At 55.2% G+C, this 17,505-nt stretch overlaps 4 protein-coding genes across 4 annotated transcripts; 3 read left to right on the forward strand and 1 right to left on the reverse strand.

Moving 5' to 3' along the window:
* Positions 1–6: 6 nt before the first annotated feature.
* On the reverse strand, positions 7–3,059 carry BGZ61DRAFT_472277 (uncharacterized protein; the record flags this gene model as incomplete). Its single annotated transcript, XM_046248318.1, has 6 exons — positions 7–405; positions 470–1,112; positions 1,169–1,231; positions 1,284–1,908; positions 1,959–2,846; positions 2,915–3,059. 6 exons carry the CDS (start codon positions 3,057–3,059, stop codon positions 7–9), a joined length of 2,763 nt encoding a protein of 920 aa, XP_046110687.1.
* Positions 3,060–6,167: 3,108 nt separating this feature from the next.
* Positions 6,168–6,946, forward strand: BGZ61DRAFT_87796 (uncharacterized protein). Its single transcript, XM_046257176.1, has one exon. It carries the CDS (start codon positions 6,395–6,397, stop codon positions 6,908–6,910), a length of 516 nt encoding a protein of 171 aa, XP_046110688.1. The 5' UTR covers positions 6,168–6,394; the 3' UTR covers positions 6,911–6,946.
* Positions 6,947–9,672: 2,726 nt separating this feature from the next.
* BGZ61DRAFT_339643 (methyltransferase-domain-containing protein) lies at positions 9,673–11,145 on the forward strand (the record flags this gene model as incomplete). The annotated part of the gene is made up of 2 exons (XM_046239248.1): positions 9,673–10,365; positions 10,420–11,145. 2 exons carry the CDS (start codon positions 9,673–9,675, stop codon positions 11,143–11,145), a joined length of 1,419 nt encoding a protein of 472 aa, XP_046110689.1.
* Positions 11,146–16,309: 5,164 nt separating this feature from the next.
* On the forward strand, positions 16,310–17,398 carry BGZ61DRAFT_340516 (uncharacterized protein; the record flags this gene model as incomplete). The annotated part of the gene is made up of 4 exons (XM_046239315.1): positions 16,310–16,630; positions 16,723–17,136; positions 17,193–17,279; positions 17,333–17,398. 4 exons carry the CDS (start codon positions 16,310–16,312, stop codon positions 17,396–17,398), a joined length of 888 nt encoding a protein of 295 aa, XP_046110690.1.
* Positions 17,399–17,505: the final 107 nt, after the last annotated feature.

A 17,505-nucleotide genomic window follows, 5' to 3' on the forward strand; every position in this document is an offset into this window, starting at 1 on the left:
ATGGACTCATATCACGTTATCGATCCCAATGGACCGCTCCCCTTCCTGTGGCACTACCACCATCTCATCTTTGAGCTCCAGGAATTGAAGGTCGTGTTCCACCCCGAGCAGTCCGAGTGCATACGAGGCGCGCTCGGACTTGGCCAGCACCAGGCGTCGCTCCTCGCCGTCTCCTTGGTCGAGCTCTCGGATCTTGCGGGCGATGCGCCGGGTGTCATTCCAGACAGATATCGGCACACCAACTTCCTTCACGCGGACATACGGCGGGCCACGACCGATTTCGGCGGCCTTGACCCAGCCCGACTCGCAGCCGTCAGCGATCTGTCTCGCAGACTGCCAGCCCGTGAGACGGGAGATGTCACGCAAACGGCGTACGACCCACTGACGTTGGGCATCTTCTCGGTACTGGAGCCATGTTAATATAAACTGTCTGCCAACTTGGGCGGCGGGAGAAGGGGGAAAGCCATACCTCGATGGCTGCCACAAACAGGCAGAAACAGCTCTCGATAAAAGCCGCGCTGACGAGAGTGCTGATCTCCGTCACCTGAGAGCAATCGTCCGACAAGCCCGCGGCTATCCGTCCAAGCTTGTTCGAGTACGCTCCCGTCTGATGTGCCGCCATCCCGGCCGCCTGCATGGCTGCTGGGGCCATTGAGGGATGGGTACGGTACAAGTGAATCATGCCCATGTAAAAGTTCATCCAGATTCCGGCAACCGAGAAGGTCCGATACTGTAACGTCATCCCAAAAGGCGAATCCCTTCTATCTGAATACTCTGGCCGGAGAGGCTGGAACTCGGGCCCCAGGCTTTTCTCAAAGGCTTCAAATCCTTCCTTGATAGACTCCCACTGCTGAACTGCGATATGGAAACTGATATCGGGATCTTGGTCATCGCTGGATTCACTCTGTGGGGAGGACTCTCGCGGGGGCGAAAACCCCATTGGAACTTTGAATTTTCCAGTTGTGGGCATGATGCCAACAAACGCCGGGGGGGATGGTGCCCCCGGAGGAGGGGCCCTATTTTGGCTTGCTCTTCGCTTTCGAGCTACGTCTTTGGAAGAGAAATCTGTCACCCGTCCTAGCAGGAGCATGAGATGATCGTATGTTCCATATCTTGGGTAGGAAGTCAGTGCCAAAACCACTCCAAGAGAGTCCAAGGAAATTCTTACATAGCATCCAACCTAGAAATGGGGCCTCGAGGCGGGCATTGAGCCCAGTGTTCGTATTCCATACTTGGGGAACCCGTTAGCTTGAGCAAATATTTCCGTAGATGGCCAAACTTACAACAGCTTCGTACCGCCCAGCATACTCTGATATACATCCATCTTACAATACCACCAGTACAAGTCCCGTAAATTCTCGTACTGCTCGATATCTTTTTCCGAAGTGAGGTGGCTCCCCGGGTCAAGAGGTTGGTCTTCACCCAAGCAATAGTCCTCGGCAATGACATTCAAGCCTGACAACTTTTGCAGCAGCTCATAGTCAAGATCAAGTAGTTTGCTCAGTGGGTTCACGTTGTAGCCAGGGAAGAAAGAATTCATCTGGTTCTGGTCCTCGGCATCCTTCCTTCTCTGGGCAAGGCGTTTGATCGGCAAGCATCTTCTGGACATACGTTTCAGGGGCATCTCGCGAAGCAAAATCCTGGCGCCAAAGAGATGGTTACACCATTTGTTGTGGTCCGACGACCAGACCTCGAAGTATGCCAGTAAAAGGGTCGCTGCAAGGGTTGGAGGTTGCGTCCGCCTTAGCGGTTTGTTGACGTTCTTGGCTATTCTGCGAATTGCCAGGTGGTAGTGCTTCATGGCTGCAGTGGCCGGGATCTTCTGTAGTTTGGCGATCTGCAAACTTGCCAGGGCCAAAATGGCGTGAAGCAGCGCAGGGTGGTTGAAGGCTATGATTGGGAAGGTGTCTAGATATTGAATTAGCCCAGGGCCTCGTTGTTCACAGCGACATACTCACAGCTCCAGAGGTTGTTGGATCCTCTGGGAGTGGTATCATAGGCATCATCGCATCCGTGATCGAATGGATGGCGTTCATATAGTGACATGCTCGGGCCTGTGACTTGGATAAAATGCATGAATATGGCCAATATCCTAGCATCCTTGAGTTCTGACGTCTGGGCAGAAGCCGTGTATTCTGAAAGGACGTTGCACTTCGCAAATGAGGAAAAGGCTCGGACTTGAGTGCCGTCCACATCCCATGACCCATTGAACTGCTTCACCATTGGGCCTAGGATCTCTTGGGGATCCCGGGACTCATCGTCTGATTCGCCCATCTCGGCATCTTCATCTAGCGAGTCGTCGTCCAAAAACTGAGCATCAATGTACTCCTCTTGAGCTTCATCTGGCCCATCGGTCGTCGTCGGCGGTCTGGAAGTTGAATAGCTATTGCCAACCTGTCCATTAGGAGGGGGTCCAAAGTGGTGGGAGCGAGGATCATGCTCGATTTTAACGTATCCGGCTGTGGTCTGCGGCGATACCGAAGTGTTGGCTTGTGTATACGGAAGTTGAACTGGTTGGCCCGAGTTGAGTTCATACACTGGTTGACCGTGCTGCGTATGAGTATAGTGTCCGTAGGTCGTATTCTCGTGGCCTTGATAACTTAATGAAGGGGGCTTGGGAGCAATAACGGGCAAGGGCCCTTGGGATGGATTTTTGCCCTGCATCTGGCCGAGATGTGCGGATCCTGAAGGGTACAAGGCTGGGCCGAACGGACCGCCCTGAATAGCACCCATTGGATCCTTGAAGATGACGCGCTGACTGTAACCCTCGCATTGCCGCTTGGATTTGATGCAATTGTTGCAGATCGGCCTGCCCTCATCGCATTTGATGCGTCTCCTGCGACAAGCTTTACGCAGCGCGGATTAGCATTACCGTCAAGAAAGCACATTTCGAATCAATTAGGTTTCCACTTACTCAAACATCCCGTCTTTGTCCGCTTTCTAACATTGGCTCTCTTGCGATTGGGATCGTCCCTACCGTCGTCGTCTTGCTGAGCAGTGGCCGGAGGGGGTTGTTGAGATGTAGTGGCCGCAGACGCCACACCGGAGGCTTGGTCCATGGCTGCAGTATTGAAAGGTGCGAACCGTGACTGGCTCGCTTTGATAGGTCTTAATTCACACAGATCTGTACCCAATTGGCGGATTCACATGATGCTCGCCAATGCGCCGGGTCGGAACAACAAGCTGCGAGCCGGAGGCAGAGCTTCGGCACCCGCGGAAAGCAAGGCAGGATGGGAAACAGCACAGGGAAGGGGGATGATGAAAAGGGTGAGTCTCTGTTTAGTCAAGAGAAACAGAGCACGGGAGTCTGTGAGGGAGACAGGGACAGGGAAGCAAAAAAGCGTGGGACGAAGAGCAAGCCGAGACAGGAAGGCGACGACCTGGCAAAGAGGAGAGGGTGAATGACACGAGAGTCAGGATCCGGACAGGATACGGTCGAGAGAAATGTCTAGGGTCGAGAAACGGGGGAGGCGGATGATATGCAGGAGGTGGAGAGGAGAGAAGCAGGACAGTGGCGGCCAAGATGGGTTTGTCTATCAGGAAGCTTCCTGGGGGGAGTGAAACATGTTGGTGTAACTCGATGGTCGGCGGTTTACCAATCCAGTTCGGGGGCCGGTGAGGGCCAGCGGAGCAGCAGGAGCCAGGGTGGAGGATGGCAGGTCCTTGACTGTCTGTGTGGTGTGTGGTGTGTGTGTGTGTCTTGTCTTTTGTGTTTGTGGCCCGTGTCTAGGCTCTTGTCTCTTGTCTCTCGACGGAGAGCGGATCGATTCCCCGATGAGTTGAAGCAATTGTTTTGCGCTGTGCGGCACAAGGGGGTCCTGGAAGAGTGGTAAGGAAGAGATGGAAGGTAAGTAGGTAGGTAGGTAGCTCGAGGTAGGTAGGGAAGGCAGGGACTGAGTGACTGAGGCACTGGAGTGAGTGGCCTAGCCTACCTAGCCTGTTGTAAATAAGGTGACTATGAATGCGAGAACAGGCCGCGGCTTCTGAGCAAAAGTGAAAGTGGGCGCGCCCAGACTAGCGGGTAGGTGTATTGGGTAAGGTCGATGCTGGGCGGTGGTAAGGTAGGTGGAGGTGGAGGTGGAGGTGGAGATGGAGATGGTACTATGGTATGGTGATGGGTTTACACTGTGGGGGGCGCTGGTGATGGTGGCAATTGGCAGTTGGCAGCCAAGAGTTGACTGACGCCCGTACCTTGCACAGTGAAAGTGCCGTGCAGTGTAGGTAGGTAATAGGCAGTGTAGTCCTACTACGTAACTTAGTCGGCAGGTATGGAGGTAGCTAAGGTAAGGTGAGGTGATGGTGTCGGGAGGTGGGTGGGGGAGTGGAGTTGTTGCGTCGGGACTTGGAGGGGCCAGAGAAGCAAACTGCACAAGAGAAATGGCAGTCGGTCCGTGATTGCTGCTCGCCGTGTTGCTAGTCAAAAGGCGGCGGTGTGGGAGCCGGCGAGAAGGGAAGAGGTGGGAGAATAAGAGAAAAAGCGAGAGCGAGAGCCCGCAGCCGACTGCAAGGAGAACGAGACTGACACACAAAAGCAAAGCCCGCGCGAGATCAGATCAATGGCATTGGATGGGGATGGATGTGAGGCATCGGCGGCGCTGCGGGCAGGAGGAGCGAACCGACGAGAAGAGATGGTGGGTGTCACCAAAAAACCACAGCCGGACAAGGGTCAGGGCAAGGAAGAGGGTGGGTGACCCGGCTGGCTGCTGGCTGTTGGCTGTTGGCTGTTGGCTGGCTGTTGGCTGCTTGCTTCTGTTTCTTCCGTCTCTCTGCCAGATCGAGGAGGGGAAACAAGGAAACAGGGGACAAGCCGACGCCGAGGCCAATGACAGGGACGAGGACAGGGACAAGGGACAAGGGACAAGGGACAAGGGACCAGGACGCCCTCAACGTGGTGGAAGGGGCAAGGGCCGCAGCATCTATCGTAAAAGGGAGATCTCGTCCGTGCCATTTGCACTCAAAGTCCCCAACCTTCGCCGTGCATGTCCTGACATTGAGGAGAGGAGGCATGGATTTGGACTACCAGGTTGGTGCGTGGTAGCCCAAAGAAAGGGTCTATTACCACACACACAACACACACACACACACACACACAACGCACACACGCACAGACATAGGTACGCACACACATACGCACACCTTCACAGACACAGACACGGACGGGGCAGTCGAAAGACAACACTGAACACTGAACACCGAACCGAGGCCCACCATCGAATGCGGAAATGGTCCTTTAGCAGGCACCTATCCAAGCCTCCAGCACGGAGCTCTTATTGATGGATAGCAGATGCCGACCGGGGTGGATGTGCTAGAGTACAGTATTAGTAGCCCGTTGGGAAAATAGGTACAAGCAATGAGTCGGCATACCGGTATTCGTACAGTACCAACCTACGTACGCATGTGTCGAGCCAAGACCCGACTCACCACCAACTGGCATTAGCACGTCCGGCAGACAGGTCCTACCCAACGTGGGAGTGGGTTCCCAAGCCGCAACGAGACCCCGAGAGCCAAGACCCCGGTCTGGCAAGTTACGAACCCGCATGCATATCGACAGACTGAATGGCCGGATGGCGGCTGGCGAGGGTTGGTTCGATGGGTCCAGATTGCAGATTGCAGATGAGTGGCATGCCGTGCCGTGTTACCGTTTCCAACATCCACCGACTGCCATGCCCTCATTCGTTCATCCAGTTCCTCGCTCACTTTGCCCATGCTCCGGCGTGCCGAAGGGGCCTTTTACATCGAACAGCCATGCTCCTATTCCCGGACAGCATCAGGCGGTGTCGGGGGTGTCTCACACACACACACACACACACCTTTTCTCTCTCCTCCTCTCTGTCTCATCTCACTGCCCATCTCATCTCCATCTCCGTCTCCAAACTCCAATTCCTGCTCCAACTAGCGTGCAATAATACGGTTGCTAATAAAATACCACTCAGGGATTAAGTTACAGCCCTACAAGCAAGGTTCCTGGTGGCTGGCGAACCGTCGACGTCAGGTCTCGCAATTGCCCGACACTCAAACAGCGAGGCGAGGTGGATGGCCCTGAAGCGCGCGGTCGGCCAGTGCATCCGTCTTAACCTTATCCCCGCTCTCCTTAATAAACTCCTGGCAATTGGCAGGGTTCGTTCAAGTCCGGCGGGCGTCCATCCGCGCATCGCCTTTCTCGCATACGAAGATCATCATCAAGCCTCCAACCGACATGTGTCCTGCAGCCACCCAAAAGGCGGTCCCAAAAGGCGGTCCCTCTTGCAAGGCACCGTAAGCAGCCCCCTGCCTATTATTCAACAGACTTTTTGAACAATGGACCCTGAAACTTGAAGCCGACTAGCCGTAAGCCTCGCATCCCTTCCAATGTCCGTACTCCAGCCTACTGAAGGCTAGAGGCCGGCCAAGCGAGATGCCGAAGTCTACTCGAGAGCCGGCTCCCTCGGGCGCTTCTCGGACAGGGCCCGCTCCTTCCTCTTCGGACCCTCCGAACGGTTGCCAAAACCTTAAGTTATTAGCAACCTCGTCTCTGTGCAACGCGACTAATCTGAGCGAAAGCATATCCCCAAAAAACCTCCACAAACACTGCCACCATCACCAATACCACGACCGTTGCAATCACCATCTCCAGCTGCCACCTGCTCCTTACGCTCATCATGCTGCTGGGACGTGCTCCTCGTGCTACAAGTGCCCCTCGTGCTCCTCGTGCTCCTCGTGCTCCTCGTGCTCCTCCCATTCAGCTGTCCCCAACGACAGGCCCAATTCCTGCGTCTCCTCGACGCAGCCACAATCTCGAGGCTCACAAAGCCTGTCCATTTCGGTAGGTTCCATGTACACCGCAGCCAACGACCAGCATCACCCCATCCCAAACCCAGACCCAGACCCATTTCCATGCCTACAAGCACCTAAGCACCTACCTCCGACTTGACCCTTGGTCACCTAGAGGCAGTCGATGCAGCTCACGGTCATGCTGCTGTGTGACACAAACATTGCACAGTGTTACACATCCCTCGTCTCGCGCCCATCTCCAGGTCCCTTTGATCGCATGCCATGTCTCTCACGACGGTACGAGAACCAGAAGCACTGCCCTTGCGCAACCATCTCATCTAGGTCGGCATCTCTGCCTTGGTCGGATCTCTGCCTCATCGCCAGCTGTGGAGGGGTGGGCCATCTATCCAGCTCATTCCGAAGAGTCATTTCACCTAAAGGCCCCTCCCCCCAGCAAGCCGTCATGTTGTGAACCTGCAGCTAGCTGCCGAGGCGCCGTTTCTCTGCTGCGGGAACGTGTCCAGTGTGATCCTCGACATCACCCAGCCTCCGATCAACAATGGCTGAGCAGACAGGTCTTACACCCGCTCAGCAGTGACCAGCCCTGGGAAAGTTGTGCCTGTCTATCCTGTCTCATCCAGGCATATCTGAATGATACCGTCCCAAAACAAATCGACGCCTTCGGAGGCCTGCGGCAACGAGACTGGTGGCCGTCACTTTGGCCGTTCCACAAGTACGAGCCATCTCTGGCTGCCTGGACTAGCGGAGGCTGGGCAATGCGTACAGCATTCAGCTGGTCTCATTGTGGGTGGAGGTTCTGAGGGACAAACGCCATTTCTGCAAGGTGGTATTGGCTTTTGGCCTGGAGTGACTTGGATGCCGGCCCCTGACCGCCACAACGTTCACCAACAACATGGCCAAGTCTCTGTCGAGAGTCAAGCTCCTCCAGGCCGTACTGTAGCCTCGCGTGATTACACCAGTACTCTGAGTCAACGTTTCTGTCCGGCAACCTCCACGACTGGGCGTCGACACAGGGCCCAAACATGAGTTAGAGTTGCGCCTCGTGTTCGGATGAAGCGCCCAGTGCGTGGTTGCTCGCGGGAAGCCACGCCAATGCCTCGGGATCGTGCATCAGACCAGGTTACTGTATCCTTCCACCAGTTCACGCCGTTGGAGATCGGCACTGGCGCGCTGCGTGCCCAGCTCTCGTGACCTGCCATAACCGACGCGGGGGTAGTTTTTTATTCTCGATGGCCCTCAATAGTTGTGATGACTGTTACCATGCCAATGTGTCTCTGATCTACGTCTCGTCTTGACACCAACTATACCTGAACCTCTGCATCTACCCGCAGTCGTAAATAGCATGGTCACGCGGATCGGGGTATGTTCTTGGGGCGAGACGGTGTGACGACTTCCGACCACGTAGCCAATCCTTGGATGGAAACCAGTTGGTCCTCGTCACTATCTCGAAGCCAAGCCGGCCTCAAGCATAAGCAAGACCACCGGTGGCAATTGACTCACAGTTCCTGCTGCAGCTGTCTCTCGCGCACAGCGGCCTGTCATCCATCCGAGCGGCGGAATGCCCAGTGCCGCCTTTCTGCCAGCCAGTCACTCAAGGCAGATGGTCTGCAGGATGAAGCACACGCATTCCGTCACCCACCTCCCAGTGTCGCGGCTACGGCCCCGGGGACGGCCTCTCTCGGTGCCGGCGGCTAGTCACATGCATAGTTCTCCGCGGCCGACGAGAGGTTTTCCGGGGCATCTTCGTACAATCTCGGATGCAAAGTGAGATCCGGTGCTACAGCCAGCGAGTTGGGAATCATCGCCGTTCCAGGAACTAGTCAACCCCGACCCGTTCGGAGGCAGGGAGCAGTCGCCAAAGAACCGCTCCGAATGCAACGTGCCTTTCTTCTAGAAATCGCCGATGAGTCCTAGGACAATTTGCAAGGTTAGGTTTCTATCGCATCCATCGCGCAAGTTGTTCATGTTGTTCGGACCGTTGCAGTTTCCGATCCTAGCCTATAATTATATACACCGTCTCTCCGGAGTTGGTTCTTCAACCTTGCCCTATATACCCGAGGCGGCATGTCAAATATCCTAACTTACTATTTCTCGATGCCTCTATTCTTTAACCGTATCTACTCCTCTTACAAGCTCCTCAAATCGTAACTTGACCGGCGATATCCAATAGTTGTTGACGGAGGCTCAACTCAGTAGGCGTTTCTATGCTTCTGTTCTCGCAGTAGTGGGTTCAAATGCCATATTAATTGCGGACGAGAGAATGAAGTTTAGACTCAGGTGTTGAGTTTTCTGATTCAAGGTCAAGCAGACAATATTCTACACAGTCAGTCGTAGGCGTGACACCTCGTGTCCCGCCTAACGGTGCCTACCAGCTTATTAGCGTCCAGAAGCGGTTCACAGGCCACATTGGATACCTTAACGCCTCCTAGATAATTATCTTGGTCGTAACGGCACTCTGCAAGCCACCATGCACATATCCTTGTAACTTAGCAAAGCTGAAAGCCATGGCGTACTACTGAGCTACCAGCCAAGCCTCATTGTTCCTGTTGACCAAAGTAGTAACTGTCATGGGAGTCTTATACTCTTGACTTATCTCTCAAGCACCACGGCTCTCCATAACTCGTATATCTAAGTAATGCATAATTAAAATATAAAAATGCAAGGTTCATTATCTAACCTTTATTTATCAAGTCTAAATGTTGCGTGCATGTCATGACGATGGAGAGCTGCTGTCCGTCTTGCGCTGAGTCGCAACAATCAGTAGCTCGCGCACGGGCCGCCTCGCCGCCTAATTGCCGTTCTGGGACGTCAGTGTAAAAAAATCAGTTGAAGAAAAGTCACCAGCACCCACTACAACACCAACAGCAATCGACCAACAACGCCAATCGCCAGCTCGTCAAGATGTTTGCTGTACCAGGATGGTCCGTGGCGGCAGACACCCTCAAGTCTGAGACGCAGTCCGCTGGCAACAATGCTCCCGCCTCAAAACCCAGGAAGCGCAAGCGAGCAGGCGCCGCTGCCGCCGCTGCTGCTATCGAAGGCGTCACAGCCTCGACGGTTGCCGACCTGTGGGCATCTGTCATCGAGGGCAAGAAGAGCGATGATCCGAAGCCCGGACAGGCTGCCAAGCGGCAGAAGAAGGGCGGCAAGGGAGATGTGAAGGCCGCCGGTGCCAAGGATGAGAGCGGCGACAAGAAGAGTGAGCAGGAGGGTGAGAAGGAGAGTGAGACGCAGCCCAAGCAAAAGAAGGACAAGAAGAACAAGAAGCAGAAGCAGAAGCCCACAGACGATGCCGATGCCGCCACCTCAGAGCCGACCTCAACAGCAAAGACCGAGGCCGTCACCAAGGCCGTCGCACCTCCCGCTCCCAAACTCACACCCCTCCAAGCGTCCATGAGAGAGAAGCTCATCTCGGCGCGGTTCCGGCACCTCAACGAGACGCTGTACACGCGCCCTTCCGAGGAGTCGTACCAGCTCTTCGACGAGTCCCCCGAGATGTTCGACGAGTACCACGAGGGCTTCCGCCGCCAGGTCAAGGTCTGGCCCGAGAACCCCGTCGACAGCTTCCTCAAGGACATCCGTGGCCGCGGCCGTGTCCGCCAACCCGGCAAGCAGCGCCCCGGTGCGCCTCCGCTTACCCTCGCCAAGACGGTGCTGCCCCGGACGAACCAGGAGTGCACCATTGCCGACCTTGGGTGCGGCGACGCCCGCCTCGCCGAGGCCCTGCAGACCGACGGCAAGAAGCTGCGAGTCACCGTCAAGAGCTTCGATCTCCAAAGCCCTAGCCCGCTCGTCACCAAAGCCGACATCGCCAACCTGCCCCTCCCCGACGGCTCCATCAACGTGGCCGTCTTCTGCCTCGCCTTGATGGGCACCAACTGGGTCGACTTTGTTGAGGAGGCCTACCGCATCCTGCACTGGAAGGGCGAGCTCTGGGTTGCTGAGATCAAAAGCCGCTTCGGCCCCATCCGCAAAAAGAACGCCCCCGTCACCCACAGCGTTGGAAACCGCAAGAAGATTCAGAAGGCCAAGGGCAAGGGCGCCGACGACGGCAATAACGACGAAGACCTGTCTGTCGAGGTAGACGGTATGGAGGACCGCCGCCGCGAGACGGATGTCTCCGCCTTTGTTGAGGTGCTCAAGTCCCGCGGCTTCGTGCCCCAGGGCGACCGTGAGGCGATCGATCTATCCAACAAGATGTTTGTCAAGATGCACTTCATCAAGGCTGCACAGCCGACCAAGGGCAAGGGAGTGAAGCCGCAGGAGCCTCCTAGGGGGAGGAGGCCCATCATCCGCAAGATTGATCCGATCGACGAGCAGCCCGAGGTGAACGAGGCTTCCATCCTAAAGCCCTGCGTCTACAAAATTCGATAGGGGAGTTGATTTCTGGGCTGGTACTGTATTTAGTTTCCACGACGACGAATACCCGCATCATACACTGTCATGTCTTGTTTTAGTTTATCTGAAAAGGGGGTTTTCTTAAAAGTCATTCCTTGCGAGCAAAGTAGAAAAGTCAAATGTAATCTCTCCGCATGTGCGCGGCCGAGCCATCGTCTCTATCCACCTGTCACCACGAGCTGTCCAGAACCCGTATCTAATTATCATCCGTCTCACGCCAAAACTCTGAACTTCCGTCCTTGTCCTGATACCTGATACCCTGTCATGCTAGTCATAATGCCTTTCGAGTGTCCCAGATTACGAGAAGAAGATGAGGCTGGCGGCTACATCGGGGTTTCCCTCTGCCGCCTGCAAGGCCTGGATTGCCTGCTCTCTAGTGGCTCCCATGGCTACCAGGTTTTCGACCGCTTCAGGCGAGATGTTGGGCCTCGAGGCTGGTGGTTGAGCGGGCGGCGCGGTGGGAGCTGGTGCGGGAGCGGGAGCCTGCGGTGGTGCAGCCGGGGGCTGTTGCTGCGGAGCATCTGGTGGTATCACAGCTCCCGATCGCTGGCCGATGGTGGTTCCTGAAGGGCCAGGTAGAGTGGGTTCCTCGGTGAGGGTCTCCTCTTCTCTGGGAATTTCAGCCTCTCCCAGGAAAGGAACCTCCACGCCCTGGATGATCAGCTTGTCTTTGGCCAGGTCAATAGAGGCCTGGTATCTCTTGAGCATGTCCAAGCCAAGAAGCAAATCGACAGCCTTGCCCTCCATGACTGTAAAACTGCAAGGCAAGAAGAGGTTGCCAATCTTGATCTGAGCAGAGTGAACACGTCCAATAATGGTCGCGGTTCCCACACCACGGGCTACACCAGCGAATCGTGTATCAACCAACCGCATGATGCCACATACCTCAGCGCAAGCAGGAGACATGATTGTGGCCTGGGCACCGGAATCAACCAGCGCCTTAACCTTATAGCCATTTACTTCAACGTCCACGTAGAGCATGTGGACTCTGCCAAAGACTGGAGACAAGTCAGCAATTGCACAAGTATTATGCGGGGAGGTCGAATGGCATACCTTCTGGGTTGTGCTCCATAGCGTTTTGCAGGTTCTCCATGACTCTCTCCTGGCGGATCATCTCCTCGATCTTCTTCTGGTTGTCGATATTGAAAGGGTCGTCATTGAGTCTCTCTATCTCTCTTTGTCGTTCTAGACGCTCTCTATTTTCACGGTCTTGGCTGTCATGGAATATGCGGGCGAAGCGGGCCGGGTCCTCTACTGCGGAAGCCAGGTCAGGATGTTGTCTCTGAAGCTGCTGCCTCAATGTAGGATTTCCAAGGACCTGTAGGCGGATGAGCTCAGGATCTTGTTCATTGCTTGCCCGTCTCCGAGGCTGCTGGGGGCGGGGCGCCTGGTCGGGGACGCCAGTGCTGCCTCGCATATCCCGAACATGCAGGGCCAACATCTCTCCATCAGTGATCTGCAGCTGCTCCATGGTCTTGGAGTCATCTGAGATGAGACGGCCATTGTGGTAAATGTGTTGTGAGGTCGCAGGAATGGTAGATTCGGCGTGGATGGACTCGCGGAGTGTGGCCATGGTCATTTCGGGGAAGATCTCGAGGGTAAGCAGGCTGTCCTGCTCCCCGGCCTGGGGGTTAAAGATGTTGAGGGTGATGCGCCTGGTTGCCGGTGACGGGTCAGCATTGAGCAATAGCGGGGCTACGGGAGCTGGATGTAGATCTTACATTTTGGGCAGGTCTGCGAGCTCGGATTGCTCGGTTGGTTACCAGGATACGCAGAGAGGAGGTCTGGTCGGGGTAGGAGGAGGAATCGAGGGGACAAGTGGCTAGGTTGCAGTCGTGGTTGTGGCTGTGATTTTGGTTGTTTGTAGTGGCAACCCTGGGAGGCTTGAGGTTACTGGGCTTGCGTAGGCCCAGCAGACAGCACCGAGAGATGATAGACAGGTAGCAAGCGAAGCTCAAGCCTACCTGTCTGCTTGGCTGTCCGGGTGGTTGGTGAGGAGAAGAAGTATCTGAGGGTGGCGAGCAGAACCAGTGTGGGGGGCAAGTCGAAGGTTCGGAGGAGGGAAAAGGGAGAAGGAGAGGAAGAAGGGAGAAGGGAGGGAGAAGGGTTGGAGCCGGAGGCGGAGTGGGGGAGGTTTAGGTCGTGACGCGGATCTTGGAGTCGCTGGCTTCAGGACGGATGGAGTTTGATGGATTCGAGGTCAAAGCGACTCGTGGACGGCAGGCTGGCTGGGTGAACTAGTACCGTACCGGGAGAAGCAGATGGAGCTTGGCTGGGGAACCTTGGAAGCTGACGGAGCGCCGTTCAAGGTTACAGTGGGTGACGCGGGCGATGCCCCGGAACGTTTTAGGTAGCCTACCGCCTACGTACTCGGTCCCTACAACCTGGAACCCGAAGGTTAGCGGAGTGGAGGTACAGTAACGTACCTACCTACCTACGAATAGAGGGGAGGGGGCGCTGGAGGGGCAAATTTCGCTGTGGCTTTGCTTAGTGGGCCTCGGCGGGCGCGGCGGTGACGACACAGCAGCGGGCATCAACCGCTCGCCAGCTTCCCGTCTACAGTGGCGCGGGGGATGTCTCGGGTGCTTCAGTGAGTTGCCTGTTAATTGGCGGTGGCCTAGGGCCGCCGTCTAGCCAGCTACGACCCCCCACTGCCACGCTCCCGTCTCGCGGATCTACTTCCCATCCTAGTTCATATCCTCCGCAATGACTAGGTGCGTAGTAGCAGGTGCTCCATAGGAGGCACGTAAAAGGCAACAAGTCCAGTTCGCCTTCCATCCATCGTCAGCCTCGGTACTAATTTAGGTACCTATCTAAGCTTACTCCCTCTGGCCTTCACTTGATCAACAACAACAACACCACCGCAACGGTTTTCGGCTCAGTTGACGGCTGGTTGCCTGCTCATCTGCGCGTATCTGCCTGCCCGCCGGCTTGATCTGCCTCGTTGTCTGCCTGTTTGATTGTACAACTTGTTTGCTTTGTTTACCTTGCTTGCTTGTCTTCCTCCCTGCTAGTCAGACAAGTGAGTCAGTCAACAGTCTGTCAGTCGGTCACGGGGAGACGTGGTGCTGTCATGTCATTCGATCACCTCCGCCCATCGAAAGCTACCGAAGCTCACCGGTTCTTCTTCCCGGAGCGGATTTTAACGGCAGGCCGAGCAGGCTGATACCAGCGGCGGGCGTCCATGAGGCACTGACCACGATGACGAATTGACACGAATACATCAAGGCTTGGGGCATTCTCCCTTGCTGACTGATGCTAGGCAAAGCCGTCCCACGACAGCTTCCGCGTATCAGCCTCCAACATCGTACAGTTCTGACATGGCTCCTCGGGTCGACATTGGTTCGCATCTCGCAAGCCTCTGCCCAAACCAGGCTAAATTCACTCAGATGCGTGTAAACGAGATGCGGGCGCCTAAGTGTCGCAAATCATATACGCATCGATGCCCAGGCAAGCATCCAATGCCGGCCGAGATGCACTGCTGCTGGTGATTTGGAGTAGAGCTTGCCCTGAGATCGTCACGGATGCTGCCGCTCCAGGGAGAGACCTAGTCCGAGACCGTATGGGGGCCAATTACATATCGCTGACCGCGACAGGGAGCCAAAGCGAGGTGCAGGATGATCTCCTCTGCAGCACCTTTTACCCTTGTTTAGCGATGTGGTTGATGTGCGGAATTGCCGCTTCCCCGATATCTCCAGAGTCGGCAGCTCAACCGCATCGAGATGACTAAATACTCTAAACTATCCTTCCCGGGACCCTTTGGTTCTATTTCAGATTTAACTTGATCGTTGACTCTGAACAAAGTCGAGCAGGGATGCTGCCCACGGCCCAATAGCGCCACAGAGGTACAGTCTACAAACCAGAACGGAAACGCTTCCGGCGATGCCTCAGGGCATGTGGCCACTGCAGCCACCATTGCCTGCAGTGTATGCGCAGGGGCACTCGATTGCATCTAGTTGAGTCATTATCTTGCAGCAGGTGATCTGTACCTAGGAAGGGTTGGATTTCGGGAGGCGTCCTTGATGAATGTGTGTGTGCGGCCCAGGAACCCTGGTCGTTGTTATGCCCTTCCACATGCCTACTGCGAGGTACTTCGTACGCACCATGAGCCTTGTTTCTCGCACATTGTGGCCTGCTCCGTCGCCCAGATCGAGAGCCAGCGTCGGCGATTACTCTAGAATAGCCAGAATACTACCAATTATCACATTCATTGCTTGCCACTCACCCCGGTCACGCGACTCTGATAATCAAAAACTACCTGCCCGGCTGTCCAGCTAGGTAAGTACCAAGGTAGGTACGGCCGTAGCTGTCTGTCACGCCTTCCTTCGGTCGCCGACTGGGCAAGCGGGCAAGTGCGACGCTGAAGGTGAAGTGGCAATCGCATTATTCTGTCCCAATGAGATCATTCAGCCAGACGCATCATTTTGACATGTCTCCTGTCGACTTGTTCATCCAAGACGAATGTTCTACCACTCCACCACTCACCACTCACCACTCATCACTCTCATCCATCTGAAGCCGCTCCGAACGTGTCTTTACCCACCCCACCACCCAGCCGAGTTATTTCCATCCTGCTCCCATTCCCCATTCCTCGAAGGAGTTGGCTTAGGCACGGTCCTCCCCAATATCCATAGTCCCACCTGCCCCATCTCGGCGCCGTCTTCATCGTCCGATCTCTCGGGTCCGTGGGTCCACTTGGGCCCAGAGCAAACCAACTGACGTCCATCGCCTCCAGTACCCCGTGACCTTCGATCGTGAACTGTCCGTGATTCACTGACTCAACGCCTCAGCTCAGTGGTTAAACAACTTCGCAACTTGCTGCTCAACCTGCCGCACTTGCGTTTTTTTATCGTGTTGGAACCTGAGGGCGATGCTGTTTGTCTCGCCATTGTCATCGTCATCAAACGAATTGGCAAAGAGGTCAGGGGGATCAGTTCGGGCGAGGACGAAAACCGTTGGCCAAACCAACTTCCAAACCACAGAACGCCCTTGTCTGCAGTCTTCTACAAAAGCCCCGACCTGTGAACTGCATTAGCGGCTTCGTATCTGCAAGGGCAGGATTTCATAACCAAAGGGGAACCTGGAATAACCAAGGGCTCACTGACAACCCTCACGACCGCCCCGGCATCGCCAGCCCAACATGGATCGAAAAAACGAGTTCGCGACTGCGGCTCGGGACATAATCTTCTCTGACGGGCCTACCGCCGAGAGAGATGAAGACCAAGACGCCGATGCCATCGATGATTCCTGCGATGCTGATGAGGAGATGGTCATGACCAAGAGAAACATCACTCAGTTGAGAATCCAGAAACGAAACTCCGAGGCTGGGCTTTTGAAGAAAGTCATCCCCTTCCATTGGGCCCCGATGCTCTCACCTCTAACCGAGAACGACATTGAAACCTGCGTGACACTCGAGAACGCTGCTTTGTCGGACCCGAAGCATCGAGCAAGCAGAGAAAAGGTATATCGGAACTTCTCCTTTCTCTCCGAGTGGCTGCTTCTTAGCGATTTCGGGGACCGAATTTCTCACTCCGACTAATCCGTCATCCCTAGATCGAGTATCGCATTCGGAAATCCGGAGGGGTGTGCTATGGCTTGTTCAACACAATCAGACCCGATGATGCAAAGGACTGGCGGATTGCAACTATGAACCCTAGTCGACCCGTCGAATCTGGACGCACCGATCATGCCAAGCATGTCATGTTCGCTCACATCCTTGCGACACTTGGTAAACATCCAGTCATCACGGATGCCGACATGGAATTCCCCGAACATTGGCGAGATCCTGTGGCCTCCAAGGGCTCACCTCTGGGCCACCAATCGTCAGGGAGAACAGTTTGTCTCCATTCCTGTGCTGTTTGTCCTGAGGTCCAAGGCGTGGGCATCGGCAAGACAGCGATGAAGGCGTATCTTCAACTCATAAATGAATCTGGAATGGCAGATCGGGTTGCTTTAATATGCCAGCCAGTAAGTTTCGAATATACTGTTCTCCCAAAAGACTTGTACCCAGCTAACAATTCTAGTACTCCATTCAATTCTACAAGGGTTTTGGTTTCAGGGATCTTGGCCCGAGCACAAAGGCTCTGGCTGGCCAAGGCTGGCATGCCATGGTAAGCAGGTGTCATATTATCCAGCTTCGCTTCAGAACCTAACCATCTCCCAGGTCCTTGAACTAGGCGGACCGAAACCAAAGGTCAAGGAGGAACCCACTAGAGTCAAGAAAACGTAGCCAAACAATGGGGCCTGGCTCTCAGGTTCACGCAACTTCTTTGCGGTCTCTTTCCAACAACGGATGCCGGGTAATTAGTTGCCTACCCGGAGGACTTTTTCCCGAAT

This window comes from Ilyonectria robusta, assembly GCF_021365365.1.
Source record: "Ilyonectria robusta strain PMI_751 chromosome Unknown BGZ61scaffold_2, whole genome shotgun sequence".
Lineage (NCBI taxonomy): Eukaryota > Fungi > Ascomycota > Sordariomycetes > Hypocreales > Nectriaceae > Ilyonectria > Ilyonectria robusta.

Bases quoted from the DNA above. Each gene is read 5' to 3' on its own strand.
- BGZ61DRAFT_87796 (XM_046257176.1), top strand. From the start codon at position 6,395: ATGCCGAAGTCTACTCGAGAGCCGGCTCCCTCGGGCGCTTCTCGGACA.